General features: G+C 40.8%; 1 protein-coding gene and 1 long non-coding RNA gene across 3 annotated transcripts in view; one reads left to right on the plus strand and one right to left on the minus strand.

Annotated features, from left to right (window-relative positions):
* Nucleotides 1-24,857, plus strand: part of ANO6 (anoctamin 6) — a 219,760-nt gene that overhangs the window by 72,175 nt on the left and 122,728 nt on the right. For both annotated transcript variants that reach the window (XM_082349376.1, XM_082349377.1), the window contains one exon: nt 15,906-15,985. In XM_082349376.1, the coding sequence (XP_082205502.1) occupies nt 15,906-15,985 (80 nt within the window). The remainder of the gene's footprint in view (nt 1-15,905; nt 15,986-24,857) is intronic.
* Nucleotides 1-24,857, minus strand: part of LOC309608886 — a 542,507-nt gene that overhangs the window by 68,820 nt on the left and 448,830 nt on the right. The window lies entirely within an intron of this gene.

The raw sequence follows: 24,857 nt of genomic DNA on the forward strand, positions 1-24,857 counted from the left end.
AACCACTGCGCCACCAGGGAAGTCCCAATGATAGGTGTTATTTTGTGTGAAATAATAAACTTATATAAACTTATATTTACATAAACTTGGTACAGGGTCAGGAAGGACCAGGACAAAAGCAGGCATGAGATAAACTCACAAAGGACCGGTAACTTAAGACATCTGATCCTGGAACCAGTCTCAGGATTATTTTTCATTGCCTAGGGAGAGGCAGTCATTTGTACTATGATTTCTGCAATTAGCACGTTAAATTTTTTTAATATTTTGAGAAAATTTAAATACTTTGCATCTCTAACGTGATTTCGCTAGGTTCAGATGATCTGTTTATTTTGGAAATCTCAATTTAAGAACTACTTTGTGGTATTTTCTAGAGTAGAAATGCCTGAACTGCCTTAGCTGCCTCTGGCCAGCTGGAGGATAATCACATGACTGAAGTCCCTGACGGATTTCCAAAAGAAATGGCTTTCTAACCCATTAAAAGAGCTCCCAAATTGGGATGGAATGTTCCTGCTTGGATCTGCCTGCCTCCTCTGTCACCGTGCCCCCCCTCCCCCTTCTGCTGGGGAAAGTAGTAAGAGGTCCTTACTAGCTGGCAACTGAACTAGTATTTCAAGTTACACAGTCAGAGCGTAATGAAAGATGAGACATGAAGAGATGGTTATTTTTCTGTGGAGCGAATAGCATGGGTTCAAACCTTCTAAAGCATTATATTCACAGCTAAGAAACTCTGTGCTCAGAAGACTAAGAATAATGGTTTGGAGTCGTCCACATCCCTGGGACCGTCTTAGAGGGACACTTGTCACGAGGGCTGCAGTCCTGTAGAAAGAGATCAGCGCCCTGGGGCACAGGGCCAGATGCTTCATGCTATGATTCCCCCCTTCACATCCCAAATCTGAGCTTCCCTCAAACAGCCACCTATTAATAGCACATGACCCTTGCCACTCTTTTAGCAGAAGGGAATGACTGGGACTGGGGACACGGTCTGGGTGCCCCACTTCTGAGCAGTCCCCCGAGGCTACTGGGCTATTGAAAGGTGAAGGAGGAGGAGGAGGAGGCTGGGATCGCCCTTTATTTGCTCATCCCGTTTTCCCGTTTTCTCATCCCACAGTGGCAGCACGATGGGCTGTTCGAATGGGAATTTAAATCACTTTCACGGTGTAGGCACTCAGTTCTATGTAGCCTAAGATAATATCCTGAACCATTTAAAACTGATTCATTTGGAAGGAATTTTTGTTGTCTCAGTCCGTTATTTAACTGATGGCTTGAAAAATGTATCCACACATTCAAAATTTAAGCAATGGGCATGAGTTAGAAATATCTAAATATTAATACAGTAGAGGATGCATAAAAATGGGATTTACATTTCTTGAGTTTTCTTCATTTTCAGTATTAGACTGAATTTACATACACTTTCCTAATTTTTGATACAACGGAACATTTAATAGACTGCTGTCAGCATTTTTATTTCTTGACATACTCCAAAGGCTATACTCCGTTTTAGAAATTGAAAAGAGCTTCAGGAAGGTTCAAAAGTAACATTTTTTTCCCTCTCACTCTGTAATGCTTATGGCTAATACTTATCTTGTGTTACTATGTTCAGGTACCGTGCTGAACACTTTACGTGCCACAGACCATCTCTTCTTGCAAACAACCCCGAGAGGAAGTACGATCAGCCCCATTTTTCAGTGTAGACTCTGAGGCAGAGAAAGGTTGAATAAGCTGCCTAAGGTCACAGAGTTAGGAAGTGATGGGTCTGGGGTCTGAATTCAGGTCTGTCCGACTCCAGCAGCCAGCCTTCGAGAAGTCAGGCAGCCATTTGGCCATTCAGCAGAGAATTGCAGAGTGCCTGCCTTGGCCCAGGAACTATCCTAGGTGTTTGGGATTCAGCTACAAACAAGGCATAATCTCTGCCCACATAGAACTCACATAATATATGAGTAAGTAATTATTAGTTACATGCTAAAGCAAAGTACAGCAGGGCAAGGTGACAGAGAACAGGGGCTCTGCTCTGGGACTGTGTAAGTTCGGATTTGAGGGGCAGTATCTCCGAGGCTGGGATATTGAACAGAGACTTGAATATTGCAGGAGAGCAAGCTACCGAAGGCCAGTGTAATATAGTAGGTACAAGCATAGCCTCTGGGCTCCTGGGTTCAAATTAGGATTCTCCTGCTCATGAGCTGTGTGATCTTGGGCAAAATACTTGGCTTCTCTGTGCCTCTTCATCAGTGGTATAAAGGAAACTACAGTACTTATGTTTACCTTATAGGGCAGTTGTGAGGATGAGATGGGTTCATATATAAAAAGAATTTAGCTATGAAACAGGCACTGGAGCATATTAAGCAGTCTAAGTATTATCTGTTATTATCTAGGCCCTATGGGAATGGTGAGAAGTAGCTGGTTTCTGGGTAGATTTTGAAAATTCAACTGATGGGATTTATTGAGGAACTGAATGTGGAGGTATGAGGGGAGGGGGTCAGGGACAATCCCAACAATTTTTGTCTGATTGATTTGGTGGATTTGGGGGCCACTTACCCAGATGGGGAAGACCTGGGGCATAGCAGGTCTTTTTGGAGGGGGAGAAGGCAAGAACTTTGGTTTGAACATGTTAAGACTGAGATGTTTCTTGACATGTTCATGTTTTGTATATGTTTACTGTAGAAAATTTGAAAAACATAGACAAGCATTAAAATAAAAACACTTGATATTCTGCCACCCATTATCTTTTGCTTAAGTTTATTTTTACCTCCACACAAATTTTAAATCATGCAGTATATATAGGGTTTTTTGGTTTGTTTTATATCCTCTTCAGTTTATTGGAAAATGGCTCATGGCAAAGGGGAGAATTAAAATATAGGCAAGGTGATAAAAGCCCGAGCACCACAAGAGCCCTCCACACTCACCAGCACCAACGGGGGTTATGGACTTTAGAGAGGTTTCTACTAAGGAGGGTAGAGCATGACACAGACCTTGCTTCTGATCATCTAAGAACCCCCAGCCCCTGCTGCCTGGTACTGCCTTATCCACCATTGTTAGCAGACTTTTTTAAGCTACCCTTTTTTTCTCATTGTGGTAAAAGACACATAACCTAAAGTTTACCATTTTGTAACCGTTTTTAAGTGTATGGTTCAGTGGCATAAAATACACTCACACTGTTGTGCTGCCATCATCCCTATCCATCTCCAGAACTTGTTCATCTTGCAAAACTGAAACTCTGCACCCCTTAAACAATGACTCCCCATTCCTCCCTCCCCCAGCCTCCAGCAGCCACCATTCTACTTTCTGTCTCTCTGAATTTGACTACGCAGGGACCTCATGTAAGTGGACTCATATAGTATTTGGCCTTTTATGACTGGCTGATTTCACTTAGCATAACGTCCTTAGGATTCACCCATGTTGTCAGGTGTCAGAATTTGCTTTCTAAGGCTAAGTAATATTCCATTGTATGTTTTGTTTATCCGTTCATCCGTAGATGAACACTTGTATGGCTCCTACCTCTTGGCTATTGTGAATAATGCTGCTATGAACATAGGTAGACAAATATTTGAGTTCCTGTTTTCAGTTATTTTGGGTATATACTATAATCTAGTTTTATAATCTACTTTTCCATGTTAAAACACACTGTTAAAATTTTCCTTGTCATGAATATTCCCTACAAAATTAATTTAAATAATTGCGTTATGTACTATCATATAGCTGTATCCTAGTTGATTTAAGAAAGCAAGTATTGTTCCCTAGAAATAGAATTATAAATTCAAAGGGTATGACTAATATTAAAACTTTTGCTACGTTTGTCAAATTGCTACCCAGAAACTTACACAACCTGACACTGGCAATATCTGTACGTGTTCCCTGCATCTTTGCTAATATTAGGTATTAATAACTATTTTCTGTCAATTTGGTAATTAAAAATGATATATCAATTCTGGTTTTCCTTTTATGCAAATTTAGGGTTCACTTTCTAGGTTAGAGTTTATTTTGTAGTTGATTACTGGTTTGCTAAACACTCAGCTTGTGAGATGTTGAGAAGAGATAGAAGTCTAGGGGTCCCTCCTTCTTAGTCTTGCATTCTAAGGCAATCTCAAGCTTTTTGCTCTGTGTATATATGACAAGCTGCTGTAATAGAGTTTTCCTGTTATTGTGTGCTAAATACATTCTTAGTAGTTAAACTTTCACGAATCCTTACTCACAATTCAAAAATCCAAAAAGTGCTAGAAAAAATTTTTTTTGGTAATTCATGTTACAAAACGGGACAGATCTGATGAAAAAAACATGACCTCAACCAACATGAGACTACTTATATTTTTTATTCATCCCACTGAGAGTGTTCACATTTTTGGCTGCAAAACATGACCATGGTTGAGTAAGAGGTACTGTCCCAGACCCCACTGAGGGTGCATAGTAATATACAATATATACAGATAAGAATTATTTTCTTCTTGAATTCTGAAAAGTTCTGAATTCTGAAACACAAAACATTTTGGCATCAAAGGTTTTGGATAAGGGAATGTGGACCTATAGTGTTTTTCTCCTTGTATTTCTATGTTCGCATCCCTCCTAGGCTTTAAAAACTGATTGTGAAATCAGGCCTACGCTGGCCTTGAGTTTAAAGACAATAGAAATTTAAGTGTGGTGTCGTCTTTCATCCCCAGGATATGTATAATCACTATAATCTGGAAACTGACAGATCAGTGACTAGGACCAAGTTTCAGCTGAGCCATAGCCAACTTCAAACTCAGGGTGGTGTTCCACTGGGAACTCTGGGGGTCTTAAGAGACTTGAACCAATTGGACTGCTGAGTGATAGCGATAGCGTTGCAAGATGTTGTTGGAACATACTTCTATAATTAATACCATTTGTCCTTTATAGAACATCAACTCTGTTAGCCAAGTTTTTAAAAAACAATACCAAATTGGTAAAATTAAATAAAAATTAGTCTTCAGTTTTAAGATTGATTATTGTTCATGTTATTAAATCTAAAATTTTAAAAATATGTTTGTTAAAATGGTAAAGGTTGCAGAATTGAAAAAGCTGACTCAAGTTCATGTGGAATTGCAGGGGGCCCCGAATAGCCAAAACAATTTTGAAAAAGAACAAAATTGGAGGATTTACTTTTACTGATTTTAAAACTTACCAGAGAGCTACTACAGTAATCAAAAGTGTGTGATACTAGCACATGGATAAACATATAGACCAACAGAATAGAACTGAGAGTTCAGAAACTGGCCAGAAATGGCCAATTGATTTTTGAAAAAGGTGCCAAGTACACTCAATGTGGAAAGAAGAGGCTTTTTAACAAATGCTGTTTTGATGGCTGGATTTCCATATGCCAAAAGAATGCAGTTGGACCCCAACCTCACATCACATATAAAAGTTAACTCAAAATGGGTCAAAAACCTATATACGAGAGCCAAAACCATAAAACTGTTAGGAGAACATAGAGGTAAACCTTTATGACCTTGGATTTGGCAGTGGATTCTTAGATATAACACCAAAAGTATGGACAACAAAAACAAAATAGATAAACTGGACTTTATCAAAATAAAAACTTTAGTGCAACAAAGGATATTATCAAGAAAGTAAAAAGAATAACAGTGGGAGAAACATTAGGAAATAATATATCTGATAAGGCTTTAATATCCAGAATAATAAAGAACTCCTACAACTCAACAAAAAGACAAACGATCCAGGTAAAAAATGAGCAAAGGACTTGAGTAGACCTTTCTCCAAAGAAGATCTGCAAATGGTCAGTAGCACATGCTCAACAAAATTTGTCATTAGGGAGGTGCAAATCAAAACCACAACATCATTTCACACCTACTAGGATGGCTAGAATTTTTAAAAAACAGAAAATTACAAGCATTGGCGAAGATATGGAGAAATTGACACACTCATACATTGCCAATGGGAGTGTAAAATGGTGCAGCCACTGCGGAAAACAATTTGGTGGTTCCTCAAAAGGCTAAACATCAAAATCCTGTATGACTCAGCAATTCCACTACTAGGTATATACACAGAAGCATTGAAAACAGAGACTCTAAAACAGTTACGTATACACCATTGTTCACTGCAGTATTATTCACAATAGCCAAAAGGTAGAAACAATCCAGGTGTTCATCAACAGAGGAATGGATAAACAAAATGTGGTATATCCATACAATGGAGTGTTATTCAGCCAGAAAAAGAATGAAGTTCTGATACACAATACAACATGGATGAACCTTGATATCATTATGCCAAGTGAAACAAAAGGACAAATAGTATGTGACTCCATTTATATGAAATATCTAGAATAGGCAAATTCATAGAGACCGAAAGTAGATTAGAGGTTACTGTGAACTAGCAGGAGGAGGAAATGAGTTATTGCTTAATGGTTACAGAGTCTCTGGGGTGATTTAAAAAAAAAAAGTTTTGGAAACAGTGGTTATGGTTGTACAACATTGTGAAAAGAATTAATGCCACCAAATTGTACACTTAAGAATGATTTAAATGTCAACTTTTATGATTTATATATGTTACTATAATAAAAACTTTTGTAGATGAAAAGAAACTAATGAATTCAGTTAGAATCTGGTAGGTTTGTGATTTATATTGTGCTTTTCTATAAAAGTATTAGCTAATGTGGTTGGTATATGAGAGTGAATAATGTGAGTTCAAAAAGAGACATGTTTAACTTCCAGGGATATTTTTGGAGCTGAATTATTGAGGGAAGGTTGTGGGAATAGGGAAAGGCTAATAAGAGGAGCCAGAACAGCACTAAACATCACTGGGAATGTAACAAGATGGAGAAAATTGTGTTTACTGGAGCTCTTCTCGGGGATAGTATTGTTATTTGTGGATGGCAGAAATCCTTAGAGTTGCCACTTGGGGTCGGGCTGGGAGGGTGAGATGCCCAAGGGACTCACCAAACTGTCCCCCTTTCCTCCTGCTGTGAAGTCTTCGGTGCTGCAGGTAGGAAATGTTCCTGCCTGATGCGTTGCTGGAGCAGTGGGCAGGGCGGGGAGGAAGCAGAGCCTCTCCTTTCTGTAAATATTGTCCAAACATTTGAAGACTATTATCTTGAAGGGACACTCTACTATTGGCCTGTTACGTGTGTGGATATATCCCAGTGTGGCCCAATGCAATATATTTCCGGAAATATAAAAACTCTCTTATTATTACATAGGTAATTAAATTCATTCTGAGGAATGGAGCACTAGTAACTTTTCTAGAGTGACAAAGCATTTATAGTTCATTCCATCATTTATTCACTCACGTATGGAGCATCCATAATATGCTAGGTATTACTTCAGGTTCTGAGGAAACAGAATAGATTAAGACAGTGACTTGCCCTCTAGGAGCTCCGGGACCAAGTGGAGAAGAAAAGCAAGTCATGACCATACAGTGTGATAAAGGGGATGGACATGTATGTTTTCCCCAGATTTTATCTTCTTGGAGGTGACCAGTTTGTGAGAGAGTAACTACTATGTGATTATTTGGGACTCTGTTCAATATAAGCTGCAAATTTATTTATAATAATCACTAATTTTTATTTCTCTCTTTTCCACACTCTAACCAGAAGACCAACTGAAAATACTATATTTTAATAACTAATAATGCAACAGTTCAGTGTTTGGACACCTTTCATAGTGATATGACAGGTTTTACTAGACCTGCAAAGTGCTGTAAGGATGTGAGGTTGAGGCAACTAACTTAACCTGGTACGTAAATGGTGACATTGAAAAAAAAATTTAAAGAAAGGGTAAAATGGTGGTGAGGGGAGGTGCATTCCAGATAGAATGTACTAAGGATAAGATTGAATATAAAAAGAATAAAACTTGGTGACTGACCAAATATCAAGTGTGGGAGAAAGAGAAAAGTCAAAAATGGCCCCAGCTGTGGTTTAGGTGGTTGAATCAATGCTAATACATTAATCAAGAAGGCAGATACAACAGGGGGCACCTTTGAAACAAGGCAGTTTTCACCATAATGTAGGGAAAATATTTATATTCTAAATTACTTGAAGGGTAGTACTGGGTCCTAGTCATGAGTCCAAAAAAAAAAAAAAAAGAAAAAAGAAAATGTTCTTACCCTAACAAATTTGACATATTCATGAGTGCTTTTTTCCTTCTTCCCACTTTAGCTATTTTTTTCACTTCCAGAAATATGAGAGAGAGAGCACACTTTTGTATTTCTGAAGATGGGAAAAACAGAGAACTCTAAAAGAAACCATCAAATTCAATTTGGAATTTGCATTCCCGGAATGATTAGAGGAGAATGCCACAGTTTAGTTTATATGTCAGTAGCAAGCTGTGGTAAGAGACTGATCCATCCAGATTCAGAAAAGTGAAGAAACATTTCCTGATTCACATTTCTTTTCATTGAAAGTAGTAGCCAACAGTGCTTAAGCCACTGAGGTCATTCAAAAATATTTGCTGAATTAATGTTATCTTTTTCTATGTTTAAATTCATTTTCTTATAAAAGGAATGAATGGTAGGGATAGTCAAGGTAAAAAGTCAGAGGGAAAAATGGGTGCCTAACAAGGTAAAGGATGCCAAAATTAATAAAGAATGAAGTTTTAAAAAAAAGGTACCCAATAGTTATACAGTACTTAACAGTCTTCGAGTCACTTTTATACATGTGTCAGTTAATTTATTCTCCACTTTCTGATGTAGGTATTATAATCCACATTTTAATGATGAGGAAACTGAGACTTAGGGTTGAGTGATGTGCCTGAAGCCACAGGGTTATACTGTGTAGAGGTCTTATGAATCAAGTCCACTGCCCTGGGTAGTAAAACACAGCCGTCTTAACCTTGAAAGGAACTCTCCTGTCTTTGTGTTTTATATTTCATTCTTAACTTTATTTTCATTAATAATGACTCTTTCGACCCATTTTAGAATCGCATTTAATATTAAAGGACCTATAATCTTTAAGTTTACAGCCTTTGGATAATAGGGAAAATCGATTTTTCCCTTCCCATCACCAAACTACAGTGGATCCTGTAAAACAGAAGCCAGAGAAAGAGACACTGGAACCTGGAGACCAAATATGATACCATAGGATGATGCGGCATGTGGGGTATAGGCTTAGCCTTAGGTGGTGTGGGGAGTGAGACTGGGCAGGCCCACATGATATCTGGAAATTACAGAGTGACAGGAAATGGTGGTCCAAGTGTGTGGTTGCTTTAAAAATAGTGGCTGGTGAGTGCTGATATTCAGGTTAAACATTAGATATATGCTGAGATCCAGTTTTCAAAGGTTTCTAGTCCAGTGGGAGAAGAAAGGTATAGGTATAGATAATAGGACTGCCTGGCAGATCACTAGACATCCTGCCCAATCTGGATATGTGAACATATCTTCATTCCTAAGGCAATACGGGCCATTCTTTTAACATTTCTTTAATTGTACATTCACTAGATCATGGGATTCCTAAGGACAGTTTCTGTACCCTCTTCATCTTGGTATTTGTACTCATATCACCTAGCTCCATCCTTGGCATGTGAATATCTTTAGCCACTTGTCAGAATATTGTATTTGTTTGTTAATTTTGTGGAGCTTTTCCATTAATTCTTCTAATTGTGAATACTATACCAAGAAATTTCACTGCGTTTTTTTTCATTATCTGTTTTTCAAGATGTGTTAGTCTATTGTTAATACTTTTCTGACTTACAGTGCTATTTTAATTCCTTACTAAGTTATATTTAGCATCAGGGGACCCCTTGGAATTATTTAGAGCAGCTTAGGAGACATTAGTGAATTCAAAAAGATGTCCAGTTTTGGAATCAGACAGATTCAGATTGCCATTGTATCATTTCTAGTGGTTGACTTCAGGCAACTAATGATATCCAGTTTTTCATCATCTGTGAAAACGAGGATACAAAGAAGAGTAAGTAAGATCAGACCTTTAGAAGTGCCAGGCATGTTATGACACCCTCAGGAAATTTCTGTTTACATTTCTTCATATCACGATATGATATGATTATGTTCTATGTACGTGAACTTATATTTAGATAGTGTTTTATTTTTTTTCAACATGATTTTGAATTGTCATTTGTATTCTTTGCACAACCTGTAAGATAACCAGGGAAAGTAATTTTATAACTAGTTTCAGATAAATAAACTGAGAATAGGTCATTGCTCAGGATCATGCAACTAAGTTGCAGATCAACCCAATCAATCCCCTTAATCCATGCGCAGTGCCCTTTGCACCAGGCCATGGTCTGTTTTTACCTGCTGTCTCTCATATACTTGCTATGCCTCTGACCATTTCATTCACAACCAGTCACCATAAAGATGTCATTTGGACCCAATGACCTGCCATACTGATGCTGTAAGTTAGATATAGTGTAGATGGCTAATTCTGATTACTTTTATTGCTGGGCACTGCTTATCAGGCAGTCTTTGGGCCTTACCCATGACGTTCCCGAGAGGTCATTTTGTGTTTTCTGATGGATAATAGATTATCTAAGTTATAAAATGTAGATAATGGCTCTTTTTATTGCCCATTTTAGGTAAATCTCAATCATCTTTACTGTAGAAGTTATCTCTCCATTTTGCAGTTGGGATGATTTCCATTTCTAATTGATAGACAAGTAATCATTTGAACTGCAACTTTCTGGTGAGGTTTCTACTGTTCTCTTATTAACCCATTAATGTGACTGGACTTCTAGACATTTCTATTGGGGCCTTCATGTATGTCAGAACTAGTACCACCAATGACTTTATTCCTTTAATCTTACTATAGTAACTGCATTGATAAAGTTTAAAAAAAATTTTTTCTATTTCTTTCATTTTAAACTAATTGTTATGTGATTAATTACTATTAAATTTAGGAAAAGTAAATAGTGAGTTTCTTTTGACCAAAGCCTCAATTATTTGAGTTTTGCCTATAGTAAACCAGTTGATATATGTGTATACAGTGTTTTCTTTGGTATTCCTACAATACTCCATTAGTCTGTCTAGCCTAGCACTTACTAATTATCCTCAAAATAGGATTTATCATGTCTCAAATTCCTTTCCTCAAGAAGAGGGAACTTTGTCTGGTTCTTCTTGGTATTCCCAGGGCCTAAGAACACAATGACTGTGCAAAATATGTATAAGCTAGGCAATGAATGTTTGTTGAACCTGACTTCCAATTGAACTTTCACATTGCATCCATACAAAATTATATCAACATGTCAGGACCAAAGATTTTTCATCGAATAAACAGTTTTCAGTTCTCTCAGCAGCTTTGTGATGAACAGATAACATAGAGGTACCCACATGCTTTTTATATTCCAAGTGCCAAAATTAAATGAGCTAATCATGGTGTCATTCAAGGTGGTACTTCTGTAGTATAAAGTGAGGTATTATGGCAATACTAAAAATGCATTTCAAAATATTACATTTTAAAATGACTTATATAAAGAAGAAAATTAAATGAACATTTTTGCCTTTTTAGAATCTTTTTCCTGATTCTGCAGCTATCTTAATAAAAAGCCCTCAAAGTGTCACCTAGATTTTGACTATTTTATTTTTGCTGAGAAATGAACTTTTTCAACTGTGTTAGATTACCAGAAATGAGAATATCAAACAGTAACTGGAGCCCCTCAGTAGGGAAGTATAATTATCATATTAGCATCATAAATCATTTGCTTCTCAGCACTGTATTAGGTAATGAGAGCAACAGCTGCAGCTTTGTTCTACCTGGATGATGTTTCAATTAAGCCATTTCTGTTTTATTCACTCAAATTTACAGTTTCTACTTTGTGTTGACATTAACCAGTGAATCTATTAGTTTCCATTACCAACAGAATAACTAAAATTATAAATAGTTCTATATTTTCTCTCACAAATCCTGTCAAGCTGTATAGATGCCTTTAATTTGATAGAACATCTGGGCAGTACATCTTCTTTCTCCTCTGTGTTTAGGCAAAATTTGTACTTTCTTAAGCTTATCCTTTCATTAAAAAAAAAAAAAGATCAACAATAGCAGCTCTGTCCCATCTGTTGACCCCAGATACATAATAGGTAAACTGGGCATCTTTTTATAAAGGAATCCAGATAAGATGCAAAAGTCAAGTCACTCCATCAGATTTACAGTACTCGTTTAAAAAAGTACCTGCAGTATTATGTTTCACTGACTTGCTAGTTCTGCCAGGAAAAAAAAAATGAATCATAAGCACCACAGATACAATTTCTTCAATATCTATTTTACTGCTATAAAAAGGTCTTTTCTTCTTACTTGTAAACCAAGCTGCAAAACACCAATTGAAAACCCACCCTCACAGCCACTAGTATAAACACATTTTAGCAAGTTTTAAAGGTGGCCTGCAAGAATGTAATTATCTTGGACAACTGTTGTTCTGATGTTGGAATAGCCAGTTTATTGCAATTCCCTGAGCGTAACAGACTATGCAGTACTTGCTGAATGTAACAGACTTTGTAGTACTTGCTGTCGCCCCCTGGCCTCTGAAGTTCTCAGGGGAAAGCACCTTAATTTCGGCTCTGGTCGCAGCTCTGCAAGCCATGGCTCACCTCATCTCTTTCCTGTTTCTGCTTTGGTTCACATTTAGGGGTCCTGTGATGAACTCAGTTTTTCAGAAGCATTAGAATCACTTGTCTGTGTTCTTTTCTACTGGCATTTTCTTGCAGTTCATAGGCTTACAGTGATATGAGCTTAGTGGGCAAGATTCTGAGTGAACCTAAAATCTAGTCCAGATATTGGGATGTTTCTTAGTGATGTGCCAAACCTAAGTAGCTGAGTCGTTGGCTAATAGTTTGGTTTTGTTAAACAATCACTTAGAGATCTCATAACTCTCGCCTATACATACCCAGCTTTCTTTTGGGCCACTGAAGGGAATTTTTCTGGATTGATAGGAACCCAATCTCTTCTTTCACGAAAGCCTCTAATGGATTAAAAAAAAAAAAATTAATATGCAATTAAAAAGTCACTACAAAGCTAACATCACACTTCAAAAAATTAATTTACCGTAACTTAATGCTTATTCCATACGCAATCTACCTAGTTTTGATAAATACAAACAAACCTTCTATCCCTAGTTTTGATAAAGGCAAACCTTTATAGCTGGTTTGTTCAAGTTAGGATCCAGCTGAGTACCACATATAGCTAATGGTTGTTGTGATATTGTGATTTGTAATAAGAAATATATATTTGTTCTTCCTTGGTTCATGTCACAGAGCTCCTTTTTTATTTATTTATTTATTTATTTTTTTAATTATTATTATTTTTTGGCTGTACCTCGCAGCTTGTAAGATTTTAGTTCTCCAGACAGGGATTGGAGCAGTGAGAGTGTGGAGCCTTAACCCCTGGACCGCCAGGAAATTCCCACAGAGCTCCTTTTTTAAAACTCTTGGGATTTCCAAAGTGATGAGAGGGATAAAGATGCCCTTTGTTATGATAATGAGGTGCTTGGGACAGCCCCTAGGTAACCAAAGGAAGGAGGGGGGCTGGCCGCCCAGGGAACCCACCAAGTGATTGGAGGGCAGAAATTTTCAGTCCCACCCCCCTGACTCCCGGGGTAGGGGAGAGGGGCAAATTGAATCAATTAGCTATGGCCACTGATCATCCATCAGTCATGCCTCTGTAATGAAGCCTCCATAAAAACCCAAAAGGACAGGGTTTGGAGAGCTTCAGGTTGGTGAACACGTGGAGATGTGGGGAGAGCAGGGCGCCTGGAGAGGGCATGGAATCTCTGCACCTCTCCCCACACACCTTGCCCCTGTACCTCCTCATGTGGCTGTGCATCTGTATCCTTTATAACAGAGGACCCCAACCTTTTTGGCACCGGGGACCGGTTTCGTGGAAGACAGTTTCTCCCCAGACAGGGGAGGGGCGGGGGATGGTTTCGGGATGATTCAAGCACATTACATTTATTGTGCGCTTTATTTCTATTATTATTACATTGTAATATATAATGAAATAATTATACAACTCGCCATAATGCAGAATCAGTGGGAGCCCTGAGCTTGTTTTCCTGCAACTAGATGGTCCCATCTGGGGGTGATGGGAGACAGTGACACCCAAAGTGTGTCGCTTATATCCAGTCTACTCCGTAAGATGCAGCTTAATCGTCACTTGCCACTCACTGATAGGGTTTTGATATGAGTCCGCAAGCAATTGATTTATTACTGTCTCTGTGCAGTCAGACCTCTCTGCTAATGATGATCTGTATTTGCAGCCGCTCCCCAGCGCTAGCATCACCGCCTCAGCCCCACCTCAGATCATCAGGCATTAGATTCTCATAAGGAGCGTGCAACCTAGATCCCTCGCATGCGCAGTTCACGGTAGGGTTCGAGCTCCTATGAGAATCTAATGCCGCCGCTGGTCTGACAGGAGGCGGAGCTCAGGCGGTAATGTGAGCGATGCGGAGAGGCTGTAAATACAGGTGAAGCTTTGCTCGCTCACCTGCCAGCCACTCACCTCCTGCTGTGCAGCCCGGTTCCTAGCAGGCCAGGCACCGGTACCAGTCCGTGGTCCGGGGGTTGGGGACCCCTGCTTTATAACATCCTTTATACTAAACTGGTAAACGTAATCAATGTTTCTCTGAGTTCTGTGAGCCACTCTAACAAATTAATTGAGCCTGAGGAGAGGGTGGTGGGAACCTCCGATTCATAGCCAGTTAGTCAGAAGCACAGGTGACAACATGGACTTCCGATTGGCATCTGAGATGGGGGCAGTCTTGAGCCCATAAACTGTGGAATCTGATGCTACCTTCAGGTAGATCGTGTCAGAATTGAATTAATTGTTCAGTGGCGTGGGAAAAAACACACATTGGAGTTCTGTTCCGTAGGGCTCTTTAAATCTCTAACAGTCTACCTTTTTCATGTCATTGATTTGTTGAAGAGGCTGGACCTGTTGATAAATGAGAATATTTATTTAAATTTATTTAAATGCTTAATAATATTTGACTATTTTTGTAAGTTTACTTAACTAAGAACATTTTTCTACATGGCCAAAATTACGTGGTTATACTTATCGATATTAATATAACCCAACACTTAATCAGTATTCAAATTTTCACAGTTTGTTTTTAAGTCTTTTACATCTGGATTGTTTAAACCAGGATCCAGCCCAGAACCACACACTGCAAATGGTTGTTTTGTTCTCTTAGTGTCTTTTAATCTGGAACAGTCCCTTTTATTCACGTCAGGAACGTGTTTACAAGCGGAGACTAGTATCTTGCAGAACAACCCACCTTCTGGATTTGGCTCCTTTATCCCTCTAACACTGTGCTGTCCATTGCAGTAACCACTAGTCCCATGATGTTACTGAGCTTTTGAAATGTGGCTAGTCCAAATTGAGATGTGTTGTGAGTATAAGAATTAATACCCCCCAAATGTAAAATAGTTCACTAATAATTTTTTATATTGAATACACATATGTTGAAATGATAATCTGGGTATATCAGGTTAAATAAATCTTACTACTAAAAATAATTTTACCTATTACTCTTTCTTAATGTAGCGACTAGAATATTTTGTTTGGCTCCCAGTATATTTCTGTTAGATAGTGCTAGTCAACAGATTTTAAAACAGAAAATTACTACCCTAAAATGACTCCACATCAGTTCTTTGACATGTGGAAGAAAAAAGAACATCAATAGGCTAAAGTGTTCCTGAGCTGGAATTTTATAACATTTAGTTGCCATGTCCTTCCATGTAGAAGCTAAGTGATTTTCCATGGTAGATCTAGCCTTAGAGCATTTTAGGACCTAATATCCTACAAGTGTGGCATTGTCCAGTAGATGAAATAGCTGCTGAAGATTTTGAGTGTCCTGATAGCCGAAAGCCTTGAATAATGTCAACCTGTAAGTGTGCCACAGACGCTAAAAATAGTTTAAGCCAATGCTGCTGACTTAAAAGCAAAAAAAAAGTATGTGAGCCAACGAAAGTTCATGCTCATTTATTTATTCGTTTTTTTTCAGTCTTGGAAAACCTTGAACAGACGATTGTCTCCCGTTTTGGATCACTGGAAAGTCAGCAGGATTTCCGAACCCCGGAGTTTGTGAGTACTACCACTCTATCTTAAGTTTGTATCAGTTAGCTAGAGGTTTCTCACAAAGTGGAGAAAGAGAGTTTTTTGTTTTGTTTTGTTTTGTTTTTAAAGGAGTTCTTGCCTTCAGGGGCTCTAGATCTGGCACAGGCCTCGCTGTTGGGACTGTGTGTGCAAAGCTCTCGTCCTCTGGGGAGCAGGTTCCTGAACTACAGTGTCTTGGCATCATGCACCATAAGCTCGCTCTTCACGCTGCCTGTAATAGCAAATGGGAACTTGTTCTGCAGGAAAATAGCACTGTGTGTCTGAAACTCCCCCTTTATTCATTGATACCCTTGCTACCAGTTTCTGCTGTCAATAACTCTGGAAACCAGTCTTTACTGAGCACATCCAGGTACACTGACCAGTCCAATTCCTGTTTCACTCTGGAGCCTCAGTAACACAACCTATATGGATACATCTTGTAGGGCTAGGAATATTCTGTTGGTTGTTTTTGCTAAGAAGGGAACTAAGTGCTTTCACTAAATTAGACTCATTAAAGATTAGCCATGGTTCCTACGCTCAAGGAATTAAAAATCTTATTAGGTGCTACTGTGATTTTATTAATGCCTTGTTTAAAGAAAATTAAGCACATAGGATGCCTGGTGGAGAATGTCCTTACTAAATAGATTTTATATTAGGCTTATTTGAAGAGGGTGATGGGAAGAAGAGTGTCTCTAATTCCTATACCATGTTATTGCACCAGATGTGTAAGGAAAGCATGCCAGGATCCACCTAGATTTACTGATATTTGCCCCCTGCTGCAAATGGCTTGTCTACCAACTTAGCAATGGAAAAATCCTTTTTTTATTTTCAAAGTATGATGTATAGTCACCACTCCAGTAATCGGCAGAGCACAATTCTATTATTGATAGTGGCAAAAAAAAACCCACAAAAAACACCTCATTATGTGCTTTCCCTCTTCTCACACACTCTTTATGGATTGTCCCCTCAATTCAGCCAAGAGTAAGGAAACTAGGCAGGACTCTGGACTGAAAAGGGATCGCACATGAGATTCTATCCACAATGCCATTTTATTTCAAAGTGTGGGACTCCTGTGGTGTACTAGCAGATTGCCTACTGTGAAAATCACTTGGATATAATGGAAAGACATAGTATTCAATGACTTCCCTATTATATTCAATGAGATTTTCAGCGAAGCAAAATTGTGAATGCTCACCAATATTCCTGCATCTTAAAGTAACAGAGCAGTTTTGTGTTTTTTTCTGATTTCTGCCGTTACAGCCCCAAAGTAGAATTGACACAGATATTTCACGTTTGAGTATGTTATTGGTACAGACTCATGGAGCTGACCTTTTTCTGTTTTGTTATTTTCTAACTGCTTTTTTTTTTTTTTAAATAGCTTTATTTATTTATTTATTTTGGGTGCTTTTGGTCTTTGTTGCTGTGCGCGGGCTTTCTCCAGTCGTGGTGAGCGGGCTTCTCACTGTGGTGGCTTCTCTTGTTGCGGAGCAGGGCCTCTAGCTGCATGGGCTTCAGTAGTTGTGGCACACGGGCTCAGTAGTTGTGGCACACAGGCTCTAGAGCGCAGGCTCAGTAGTTGTGGCTCACGGGCCTAGTTGCTCCGCAGCATGTGGGATCTTCCCGGACCAGGGCCCAAACCCGTGTCCCCTGCATTGGCAGGTGGATTCTTAACCACTGCGCCACCAGGGAAGCCCTGATGTTGAAATTGTTAATCACAGTTTCCTTATTTGTGTGGTTGATATCAGATCTCTATATCCTGGCTATTATCTTTCTCTAATTGTGTGTTCATATCACATTCAGGGAGGAATCTGTGATTTTCTTGTGCTCTATAAATGTTCACACATCTGATGATCCTTGCCTGCCGCATCTTTGTGTAGCACATACATAGCTGCTTGTGTTTTCTCGTCAGCATCACTGTAGCCCATGTACTCCCAGTTCCATAGTAAACATGTATTTTCCGAACTGTCTCCATGGTAAACAAACAGGAGGCATAGAAGCTGCCTTGAGAATAGGGTACTCAGGGGACTCAGGCCTGATATTTAAGGGAAGCCTCTTTTGTAGGCAGAAAGTTACAGCATCGGTCAGAATGGGTGGCTGCAGTTGGGGAGGAGGTGGATTGGGCACGTGCCAGGACAAAGTCAGCCAAGTTGATCCAAACCAAAATCTTAAATTAGCAACAGGGACAACAGTACAAAACTGGGAGCAAAAAGAGCCCCAAAAATAAAAAATAAAAAATAAATTAAGTATGTATATGCCAAAAAAAAAAAAAAAAAAAGAGCCCAAAGGCAAAGCAAAATTGGAAACAGAAAAGAGAGAGAAGAATAAAAGGAACTGGATAATCAGTCTTCTGTTCTTCTCCGGGTGGCATTTCGGAAGGTCCAGCCGCAGTTTGCTGAGTTGAACTGAAATAAAGCAAGGCATAGACCATGTTTACTCAGGCCTTATCCTCAAATAGTTCAGATTTTAGAAGGATCAAGAGGCCAGTGTTTTTGTACAACAGAATGTATTTATATAGTTTGGCCAAGAGGGAGGACAAAATCCTTATCATTATTAGTCTGTTTCCTTCAGAATTTGGTTTTCTTTCGTTTGAAACAAGGCCTGAGAGCAGTGCTTGTTATGGCATGATAAGTACCTTAAAGGTTTCCTTCCCAGTTCAGGTGTCTGTAGTGTGACTAGTCAGACAAAGTATTGCCGTGTAGTCTACATAAATCACGGGTCAAGAAATGCTGTTGTGAATCCCTCATGTGCCTGCAGACAGCGGCCACCGTGCAGGGCAGAGTTTGTCCCGTGATCACATGTTGCCCCTCCCCACTCTCTGCTCCGCGCTGTGGGCCGAAGTGGGTGAGTTTAGCCAAACCATGCTGACATGTTAAAAGGTGAATGAAGACGTGAACATAGGTGCATGTGTTGTTGCCACCCCGAAGCTTGTGAGGAGCTGGGAACATGTTGAAACTAGACATAGACCCACTCCGAGGTGAGGTGCATGTGTGGGTGAGGGTCAAGGTGAAAGGGACCTGGCTAAGGGCTGACCTTACAGAGAGTCCCTTGGTTATCTCACTATGGTGGGAAACCATCTCTGTCGTGGTTCAGTTTTTTGTTTAAGCACAATGAAAATCTGTTTTATAACCTGCTTTGTTAACTTAATGTTTTATCCTGAACATTTTCCCATGCCGTTTTCCCCCCAGTTTTATTGAGATATAATTGACATATAGCACAGTATAAGTTTAAGGTGTACAGCGCCAAGCTGGTTTTTTCCTCTGACATTGATATTGTCTCTGACATTTTCTGTTCCCTTGTGCCAATGAACTGTAATTCATTACCTTAGAATTTTCAAAGCAGTTAGTTCAAGAGGGAACTTGTCGAGGAAACGGTGGCATGGTCGGATGCTCTGGGACCATGTAATTGGTGACCATCATTTTGGGACACGGACCCTGAAAGTAGATGGGGTGTGTGATGACAGGTATCAGACTCTGAGGAAAGGGATTGACCAAAGTGAGGCTGGGAACTGAGTACCAGGGACCCAGATAAACTTGTAGGAGTTCAGACTAGAAGTAGAGACTGCAGCACTAGGCAAGCTGGTTAGAACCAAGGATGGGGAGCCATCCACATGGTGATGGAGCATATAGAGGTGGTCCTGCAGGATGGCAGCACAGATGTAGGGCATCCCAGGCTCCCACTGGTGCTCCCAATCCCAGATGTAGTGAAGAGCAAAGGTGATTGGGCTTCCCTGGTGGTGCAGTGGTTGAGAATCTGCCTGCTAATGCAGGGGACACGGGTTCGAGCCCTGGTCTGGGAAGATCCCACATGCCGCGGAGCAACTGGGACCGTGAGCCACAACTACTGAGCCTGCGCGTCTGGAGCCTGTGCTCCGCAACAAGAGAGGCCGCGATAGTGGGAGGCCCGCGCACTGCGATGAAGAGTGGCCCCCGCTTGCTGCAACTAGAGAGAGCCCTCGCACAGAAACGAAGACCCAACACAGCCATAAATAAATTAATTAATTAATTAATTTAAAAAAAAAAGAAAGAAAAACTCATAGCTAACATCTTAAAAAAAAAAAAAAAAAAAAAGAGCAAAGGTGATCTAGGTGTCACTGCAGGGGCCCAGGAGGCATGACTGCCCCAGCAGACCCCAGGTTGATCCCAAGCCCCAGGGAGTAGAGAAAAACCCTGGGGATTGAGGGGTTAGTAGGGGGAAATGTTGGGTAGTGGTCAAGGCTCTTTCTAGAAACCCTGCCTCTGTTGGCACTGACCCAGGAACTCACATGGGTCTGATTGCCTGAGTATACATGGGGTGAAGGATGGGGTATGGGGAGGAACTCTGATCTAGCAACGGTGACTCTGCTTGCAGCAAGCTGGGTAGAAACCAGGCTGCAGTCAACATGAGAACACGTGGAAGGAAAGAGAAGGCTAAGGAATTACATTTTATGATCTAAGTCTCGATAATAATACCCTCTCTTTCGGCCTTTCCAGAACTTGAGGTTTATTTATGACTCCCCGGGCTTTTTAGAGGTGGGAGGATTCTTACAGCCTCTTGTCTCATGCCAGTTGATGATGTTTCCCTTTGTTTACCTTCTACCAAATTTGGTGTAAGTAATAAGATAGAGTTTGGGCTGGCAAAGGAATATTAGGATTACAACAGGGTAAACCAGGGAAGATGATGAGAAACCTCAGGATTTAGAAAAGGAAAAGAGACTCGGGAAGATGAGGATTAAAGTGGAGCAAATACGTTCCCTTTGTTCAGCACTTGTGGTTATGCAGAGAGAAGGAGGTCGGAAGACTTCTTATGCCATTTGGAGTTTTGTGTAACTGGCTCCCTTTTTGAGAGAAGATACTACTTAATAGAGAATATAATTGATTTCCTGAAATTCAAATTTGATTGTCTTTAACTAGATGAAAATAGATGTGACTTTGAAGAAAGAGTTAAAATCTTAATTCAGTCAACAAATATTTATTTGATGTCTACTATTTTAAGCACTATAGCAGACAAACAGAAAACATTCCTGCGCGTGTGAAGCTTACATTTTGGTAGGGGAGACATAAAACACAAAATAAATAAAACACAACATGTCAGATGATGGTAAGTCCTTCAGAGAAAAATAAAGGAAGGATTATATGTGTGTGTTGCAGAGGGAGTTGGTTACAGTTTTCAACAAGGTGTACAGGGCAAATCTCAGAGAAGGTGATCAGTGGAAAGACCTGAAGCAGGGATGCTGGAGCAAACTCTTTGGAAATCCAGATGAAGAGCATTCCAGGCAGAGGGAACAACAGGAACAAATGTCTTGAGGTGGGAGTTTGTGGAAGGTTTGAGGACAGGAGGCCAATGTGACTGGAGTAGAATGAAGGGTGGTGAGAATAGTAGCTACTGGGGACTTTATAGGCGATTGTAAACACTTTGGTTTTACTCTGAGTGGGTTGGGAAGTTATTTGAGGGTGTTGTCTGAAAAAAATGCACAACCTAAAAGTTGAGAGTTATGTTTTATTTGGTGGACTTTCTTAGGACTTCAAGCCCGGGAGACAGCATCTCAAATAACTCTGAGAGACTGCTCCGAAGAAGCAAGGAGGGAAGCCAGGATATATAGAAGTTTTTGCAACAAAAGACCAGGTAGTCAGAACATCAAAGGACTACTGTTAAGAAAAGAAAACCAGATGTCTCAAGTTAAGGAATTTAGTGCTTTTCTCTGTATGGGAAGATGCAAGAGTCTGGGCTCACTGAAATCACTCCTTTGATATGCACCTTAGCTACCTGGGGGCCAGTCTCCTCAGGTGCATCGTTTGGCGGTGGCTGCAGCGGCTGACTGCTTGATGAGCTTGGCAGTGGGCAGCCTGTTTCTCTCCATCCTGAGCTCCCTCAGCGCTCACCATCCAGGTGGCTGCGATGTGAAGCAACAACCTTTGTGTACTGATATGGCAGGCAATATTTTAGTTCTCAGGGGTAACCCTTGGGAAGATAAACTGGGGGATTTTGAGCAGAAGGGTGACTTTACCTGACCTCACCTGGTTTTAGCAGGATCACTGGCTATTGCGAGAACACTATGGTGGAACAGAGCAGAAGCAGGAAGGTCGATTGGGCTTTTCGGGAATCCAAGCAAGAGATGGTGGTGGCTTGGTCCTGAGTGTTAATTGTGGCAGCAGTGAGATATACTCAAATTCTCAGTATGTTTTGAAGGTAGAACCAACAGGATTTTTTGACAGATCAGATGTGAGGTGTGCGAGAAAGAGCAATCAAGGATGACTCCAAGATTTTTGACCTGGAAGACTATGGAAGGAACAGCTGGAAGGGAGACTATTCAGAGAAAATCAAAATTCTGTTGTGGGTATGTCAAGCTTGAGACATCCAGTCCAAGTTCAAGAGAAGGATCTAGCTAGAGATCTGGGAGTTGTCAGCACATGAACAGTATTTAAAGCTATGGGACTGGAGGAGAGCAGCAAGGGAGGGAGTGAGATGAATCAGGAAGAAATCCTGGCCTGAGCCCTGGGGGGTTCATGCGTTTACAGGTCAGGAAGAGAGGAGGAAGCATCAGCAGAGGAGACTGAGAAGGAGGAACCAGTGAGGTGGCGGAAAACAAGGAGAGTACTGGAAGCCAAAGGAAGAAAGTATAAAGTAGGAAGGAATGCCCAAATGATGCTGATGGGGATGGGAGGTTGGATTTAGCAATATGGCAGAGACCTTGACAAGAGAGGTCTCAGCTGAGTGCTGGGACTCAAAACCTCATTAGAGAGGATTCAAAATGGAATGGGAGAAGAGGAATTGGATACTGGCATTTAGATAACACTTTCAAAAATTCTTGCTGAACAAGAATACAGAGAAAGGGGGTATTATCTGCAAGGGCGTTAGGTTGAAAAGAGTTTTAAAATTTATCTAGTTAGTTTTAAGATGGCAGGAATGGTTGTTTGTAAAGTGATGGAAATAGTCCAGTAGAGAGAGAAACTTTGAAAATGCAGGAGTGAGGGGGAAGAATTTCTGGAATGATGACCTTGAGAGGGCAAGAAGGGGATGGAATCTCCTTATGGGAGGAGAAGAGGGCATCCACCTAGAGCTGTAGAGACAGTTCATTCTTAGAAGTAGGAGGGAAGCCAGTGTATTAGGACCCAGGTGGAATTAGATCAATAGATCTGCTAGTAGGAGCTTGTTGAAGTTTTTTCTTGATTGATTCTCATTTATCAATGAAATGGGAAACAAGCCATTAGCTAAGATTGAGGAAGGAAGAGAGATGAAGAGATCTGAAGAGAGAGCAAGTATGAGACAGTCATCTGAGAGTGAATGCACTGGGTAATGGAACATGATTGCCTGGCAGCCCTAAGAGCCCACTTGAGGTTAGTTGCTTTTCCCATTTAAGTCCAGCTTGGGGGAGTAGGTGTGGAGCAGGCAGAGTTTGATTTACCTGTTTTGGGGTTTCTCCAGGTCAGTTCAGCAAAGCAAGACAAGGGTAAGAGAGCTGCAGGGTGTTTGCAAGAGTAGAGGACCACAGACATGAGGAAGGTGGGGCAATAGGATCAATAGATTTCTACCCTAGTGGGGTTTGGTAATTTTTGGAGTTTGGGGTATTGAAAAGCATGAGCTGGATATATAGGAGGTGGTAGTTGGAGCGTCAGATGTTTATAACTGAGGGAGGAGTAGTAAGTGGTACAGACCAGGTCTGGGCTGTGAGCAGTGGAATTCGGGGCTGAGGCAGGGTGGATTTGCACAGACAGGGTGTGGGAAGGATTATATATGTGGATAAGGAAAGCCCCAAGGATTATGTCAGGAGTAGTGTGTTGGAGAAGTAACAGTGAACCAAGGCTTAAATCTCCAAGGAATAAGGGGCAATGACTCAAGAATCAATAGATGGCAACACCAGAGAGGTAGGAGGACAATCTGGAGAGTGACAGGATAGAAGCTGAGAAGCAGATGAAGTGATGAGTAGTTTCAGGTGTTGCGTGGGGATCATCATCTCAGGATTTCTCAAGCTCGGCACCACCGACGTTTTGGCCTGGATTTCTCTTTGTTGTTGGGGGCTGTCCTGTGCATTGTAGGATATTTACCAGCATCCCTGGCCTCTACCCATGAGATGCAAAGGACCCTCTCCCCAGCTGTGATCACCAAATATCTCCAGACATCACCAAAATTGTCCCCATTTGACAAGCACTGAGTGAGATGAATAAAGGAAAGGCATTGAGGTCACTGGTGTCCTCTGAGAGGGCTGCTCCTCAGGAGTGTTGAGGATGCTACTTTAAGCCAGATTAGAGTGGACTATGGAATGAGAAGGAGAAAAGGAAGTAGAAAATGCTGACCCCTCTATCAAGGAAGGAGTTTGAAGGGCTAGTGAATGAGGGGAAACTGGAGGAGAATATGAGGGCCAGGGATGATTACCTTCTGTCAAGTGGAGAGACCTGCACACATTTACATGTTGGTAGGAAGGATCCATGTGAGAGGGACAGGTGACTCCAGAGCAGCGGCCCCCAACCTTTTTGGCCCCGGGGACCGGTTTCTTGGAAGACCATTTTTCCACGGACGGGGTGGGGGGCGATGGTTCAGGCGGAAACGGGAGCGACGGGGAGCGGCAGATGAAGCTTCCCCGGCTCACCCGCTGCTCACCTCCTGCCGTGCGGCCTGGTTCGTAATGGGCCGCGGACTGGTACCGGTCCATGGCCCGGGGGTCGGGGACCCCTGCTCCAGAGGAAAGGGCTGCCTTGAAAAAGGCCGTGGAATGGTTTGTAGATGTGGAGGAGTCCTCGTTAGGTAGGAGGAGCAGCGTCTCAGGCGGGCACAGGTGCGGAGGGCGGCTGCTCTTGGTTTATGGACTTGATGGAGAGAAGCTGAGGGAGTTCCCGTCTGACAGCTTCAGTTCTCAGCTGCTGAGAGTGAAGAGAACACTGAGCAC

The sequence above is a fragment of the Balaenoptera borealis genome (assembly GCF_965194805.1).
Source record: "Balaenoptera borealis genome assembly, chromosome: 13".
Taxonomy (NCBI): Eukaryota; Metazoa; Chordata; class Mammalia; order Artiodactyla; family Balaenopteridae; genus Balaenoptera; species Balaenoptera borealis.